General features: G+C 24.8%; 2 protein-coding genes across 2 annotated transcripts in view; one reads left to right on the top strand and one right to left on the bottom strand.

The window, feature by feature from the left end:
* LOC117174429 (calcium and integrin-binding protein 1-like) overlaps positions 1–403 on the top strand; it is a 17276-nt gene extending 16873 nt beyond the window's left edge. Inside the window, exon 5 of the mRNA XM_033363545.1 lies at positions 132–403. Coding sequence (XP_033219436.1) covers positions 132–153 — 22 coding nt within the window. The 3' untranslated portion in view covers positions 154–403. The remainder of the gene's footprint in view (positions 1–131) is intronic.
* A 4025-nt stretch (positions 404–4428) lies between these two features.
* LOC117174199 (oligosaccharyltransferase complex subunit ostc-B) overlaps positions 4429–5083 on the bottom strand; it is a 15126-nt gene continuing 14471 nt past the window's right edge. The window contains exon 4 of the mRNA XM_033363060.1: positions 4429–4597. Within this exon, the coding sequence (XP_033218951.1) occupies positions 4579–4597 (19 nt within the window). The 3' untranslated portion in view covers positions 4429–4578. The remainder of the gene's footprint in view (positions 4598–5083) is intronic.

The raw sequence follows: 5083 nt of genomic DNA, 5'->3' as shown, positions 1-5083 counted from the left end.
TATTTTATTTACAAAAAAAGTTCTTAGGTTCAAAAAAACATTCAGTGAACTGAAAAAGTGAGGTCGGTAATATAGGAATTTAGCTGTGTCACATGCCCTTAATATATTTGAAAATAAATTTTTTATTTCAGAACATTCCGCATACGTTTATGAAGTGCAAGAGTACTTTAAAAAATGACTCATTCAACGCAAAGACTGACCAAAATTGGATGAACAAAAATTGGCACAAAGGGCCTACATTTATTATTTATTTCCTTGTTAATATTTAGAAATTGTGCCAAATCGACAAAGAGGCCTAAAGATATTACCAATTTCGATTAAATGCTACGAACCATTTTTCCGATTTCAACGGTAAATAATCCAAAGACTAATTATTATACAAATTCCATTAAAAAAAAGAAAATGCTGAGTTTTTCACCTTTTGTAAAATTTCTACGAATTTACAAGATTTGACACACCAGGTGTTTTTCAATTATTTATACTTTTTCCGTATTTTCGGCAACTTGGAAGTTTTTATGACCCTGTCCATTTTTGTCAATCAGAATCTAGTGTGAAAATTATTATTAGATTTAATTTCGTATGCACATTTTTATAAATTATTAGATATTCTTCAATTATTTATGTACTGATCTCATTCTTAATTATGCCGAAAATGTTCACTGAAATGATTAAATTAGGAGTAGTTTTGGAGAAATAAGACACATTGTAGTTTTTTCTTTAATTGTAATGATCGTTCTCGTATTTTAAAATAAATGACTCTACACACGAAGGATAGTTTCTTGATTCTATTGACATTTGGAAGATGAATTTACTTTTTTGTATCAAAAATTTTTTTCCAAGAAGATGAATTTCCTTTCGATGAAGACGAATTTTCAGCGAAAAAGAATTATTTTTTACCAATAAAGACAAATTTTCTAAAAAACAGTTGAATTTTCAGCCAAGAAGATTAATTTCATAAAAAAGACGAATTTTCAACCAAAAAATTGATATTTTACCAAAGAAGGTAAATTTTTATCAAATAAAACTAATTTTAAACAAAATAGTTGAATTTTTTACCAAAATGATTATTTTCTACAAAAACAGACGAATTATCAAGCTAAAAAAATAATTTTCTATAAAAAAAAGCTAATTTTAAATCAAGTAAATAAATTTTTAACCAAAAAGATTAATTTTCTACCAAAAAGGACGAATTTTCAAACCAAGAAGAATTATTTTCTATCGAAAGACGAATTTTCTGCCAAAAAGACGAATTTTAAACCAAGAAGAATAATTTTCTAGAAGAAAAAAATGTTAATCCAAATAATTGAATTTTTAATCAAAAAGATTAATTTTCTACCAAAAAAGACGAATTTTGAACCAAGAAGAATTATTTTCTACCGAAAGATGAATTTTCTGGCGAATTTTAAACCAAGAAGAATAATTTTCTAGAAGAAAAAAATGTTAATCCAAATAATTGAATTTTTAATCAAAAAGATTCATTTTCTACGAAAACAGACGAATTTTCAACCAAGGAGAATAAGTTTCTATACAAAAAGCTAATTTTAAACCAAATAATTGGATTTTTAGCAAAAAACATTAATTTTCTACCAAAAAGGACAAATTTTCAACAAAGCAGAATTATTTTCTACCAGAAAATGAATTTTCCGCCAAAAAGACAAATTCTCAACCAAGAAAAATAATTTTTTATAAAAAAATACTAATTCTAAACTAAATAAATGAATTTTTGAATAAGAAGATTAATTTTCTACAAAAAAGGGTGAATTTTCAGCTAAGAAGAATAATTTACTATACAAAAGTACTCATTTTAAACCAAATAATTGAATTTTTGATCAAGAGAATTAATTTTCAACCGAAATAGACGAATTTTCAACCAAAAATTGATTTTCTACCAATGAAGATGGATTTTCTACAAAGAAGAATATTTTTCTATGAAAGAGACGTTATTTTAAACCAAATCTATCAAAAAAATTAGTTTTCAACCAAGGAGAATAATTTTCAATAAGAAAACTAATTTTAAACTAAATAATTTAATTTTTAAACAAGACGATTAGTTTTCTACAAAACAGATGAATCTTCAGTTATTAGTTAAAAAACTGGACTAGTTAAATCTGCATTTGATAAAATACTGTTAAAAAACGAATTTTCAACAAAATAGTTCAATTTTCAAATAATAAAATGAATTTTGAACAAATTAGTTTAACTTTCAACCAAGTAGTTAAATTTTCAAACAAGAATTTTTATTTTCTACCAAAACAGATGAATTTTCAACCAAAAAGAATATTGTTCTATCAAAGAGAACTAATTTTAAACCAAATAGTTAAATTTTTCACCAAAAAGATTGATTTACTACCAAAAAAGAATAATTTTCAACCGAGAAGAATAATTTCCCATCAACAATACTAATTTTAAACAAAATTATTGAATTTTTAATCAAGAAGATTAGTTTTCAACCAAAAAAGATAAATTTTCAACCAAGAAGATTTATTTTCTACCGAAAACGACGAACTTTCAACCGAAAAATTGATATTCTACCAAAGAAGATGAATTTTTATCAAAGAGGAATATTTTTCTATCAAAGAGAACTAATTTAAAACAAAATAGTTCAATTTTTCACCAAAAAGATTAATTTTCTACCAAAACAGACGAATTTTCAACCGAGAAGAATAATTTTCTAACAAAAAAAAAACTAATTTTTCAGCAAAATAGTTGAATTTTTAACCAAAAAATTTATTTTCTACAAAAAGGACGAGTTTTCAACCAAGTAGTTAAATTTTCAAACAAGAAGATTAATTTTCTACCAAACGACTAATTAAAAAAAAAACGAATTTTCAACCCAGAAGAATTTTTTATACAACAAAAAAAAAACAAATTTTAAACCAAAAAGATGAATTATTTACTAAAAAGGTACGAATTTTCAACCAAGAAGAATTTTTTCTACAACAAAAAAAACAAATTTTAAACAAAAAGATTAATTATTTACCAAAAAGGTAGAATGATTTTTTGTAAAAAAAAAACAATGATTGATGATGGTCAACAAGATTAATTTTCTACCAGAAAGGACAAATTTTCAACCAAGAAGAATTATTTTCTACCGGAAGACGAATTGTCCGTCAAAAAGATGCATTTTAAATCGAGAATATTAATTTTCTATACCAAAAAAATGATTTTAAAGCAAAAAGATTAATTTTCTACCAAAAAGGACAAATTTTCAACCAAGAAGAATAATTTTCTAATAAAAGACGAATTTTCAACCAAGAAGAATTTTTTATACAACAAAAAAAAACAAATTTTAAACCAAAAATATTAATTTTTTACCAAAATGGTAGAATAATTTTTTGTAAAAAAAAAACAATGATTGATGATGGTCAACAAGATTAATTTTCTACCAGAAAGGACAAATTTTCAACGAAGAAGAATTATTTTCTACCGGAAGACGAATTTTCCGTCAAAAAGACGCATTTTAAATCGAGAATATTAATTTTCTATACAAAAAAACTGATTTTAAAGCAAAAAGATTAATTTTTTACCAAAAAGGACAAATTTTCAACCAAGAAGAATAATTTTCTAACAAAAGACGAATTTTCAACCAAGAAGAATTTTTTATACAACAAAAAAAAAAAAATTTTAAACCAATAAGATTAATTTTTTACCAAAATGGTAGAATAATTTTTTGTAAAAAAAACAATGATTGATGATGATCAACAAGATTAATTTTCTACCAGAAAGGACAAATTTTCAACCAAGAAGAATAATTTTCTAACAAAAGACGAATTTTCAACCAAGAATTTTTTTTCAATAAAAAAACCTAATTTTACACCAAATAATTGAATTTTTAACCAAGAAGATTAATTTTCTACAAAACAGATGAATTTTCAGTTATTAGTTTTCAGTCAAATAATTGAATTTTTTAACCAAAAAGATTATTTCTCATCCAAAAATACAATACTAGACTTTTTAATTAAAATTAATTAGTAATTTTCAACGAAAAAAAGTTGAATTTGCTTATTAGTTTCTATTCAAATTGTAAAAGGGTAAATTTCATGAAAACGGGGGAAACAGAATTCTTTAAAAAAAAGGTGAAAAACGTTAATTGGAGAAATTTTGTAAAGTCTATAAATTTTATAGCTATCCCCAAAAATTCTAATTTTAATATATTGAAATACAAAATTTGCCACAGAAGGTGTTTTTTAATCATTTATATTTTTGCCGTATTTTCGGCAACTTGGAAGTTTTTATGACACTGTCCATTTTTGTCAATCACAATCTAAGGGTGAAAATTATTATTAGATTTAATTTCGTATACACATTTTTATAAATTATTAGATATTCTTCAATTATTTGTGTACTGATCTCATTCTTAATCATGCCGAAAATGTTCCTGAAATTATTAAATTAAGAGTAGTTTTGGAGAAATAAGACACATTGTTGTTTTTTTTTTTTAATTGTAATGATCGTTCTTGTATTTTAGAATAAATGACTGTACACACGAAGGATAGTTTCTTGACTCTATTGACATTTGGAAGATGCATTCACTTTTTTGTATCAAATGTAGTAAAAAATCTGGCAAGTTGGTGGCGATTATGATTGCAAATATCCTCTGAAATTAAGATATTTTCACAATTATTAATTTTAAAGAGTAGAATCTTAAGGGCATGTGACACAGCTAAATACCTATATTACCGACCTCACTTTATCAGTTGACTGAATGTTTTTTTGAACCTAAGAACTTTTTGTAAATAAAATATCAAGCTGAAACTTTGGAAAATGTATTAGAGTACAATAAAGTACGTTTAGGTACTGCATTTTGGTAGAAACTTCACTGAAAATTATTTCATCTTTTTTCTGAACCTCAACATTTTTTGAACGTTCGAACTTTTTTTAAACATAAAATATCGGTCTCAAACTTTGAGAAATGCAAGAGCCGAAAGAAAACTACGTTTAAGTACAAAGATTAATAATAAAAGATGTAAAAAAATATCTTTCAACAATCAATTCCAACGGCATCAGCCGGTAACGTTGTACACGAAAATACGAAACTTGGCGGCCACTAGACGAGGCTCTAGAGGGTTCGTATTTTCGTGTA

Source organism: Belonocnema kinseyi, chromosome 6 (assembly GCF_010883055.1).
Source record: "Belonocnema kinseyi isolate 2016_QV_RU_SX_M_011 chromosome 6, B_treatae_v1, whole genome shotgun sequence".
Taxonomy (NCBI): domain Eukaryota; kingdom Metazoa; phylum Arthropoda; class Insecta; order Hymenoptera; family Cynipidae; genus Belonocnema; species Belonocnema kinseyi.
Note: the sequence above shows the minus strand (reverse complement) of the source record. Positions and strands in the feature narration are given on the sequence as shown.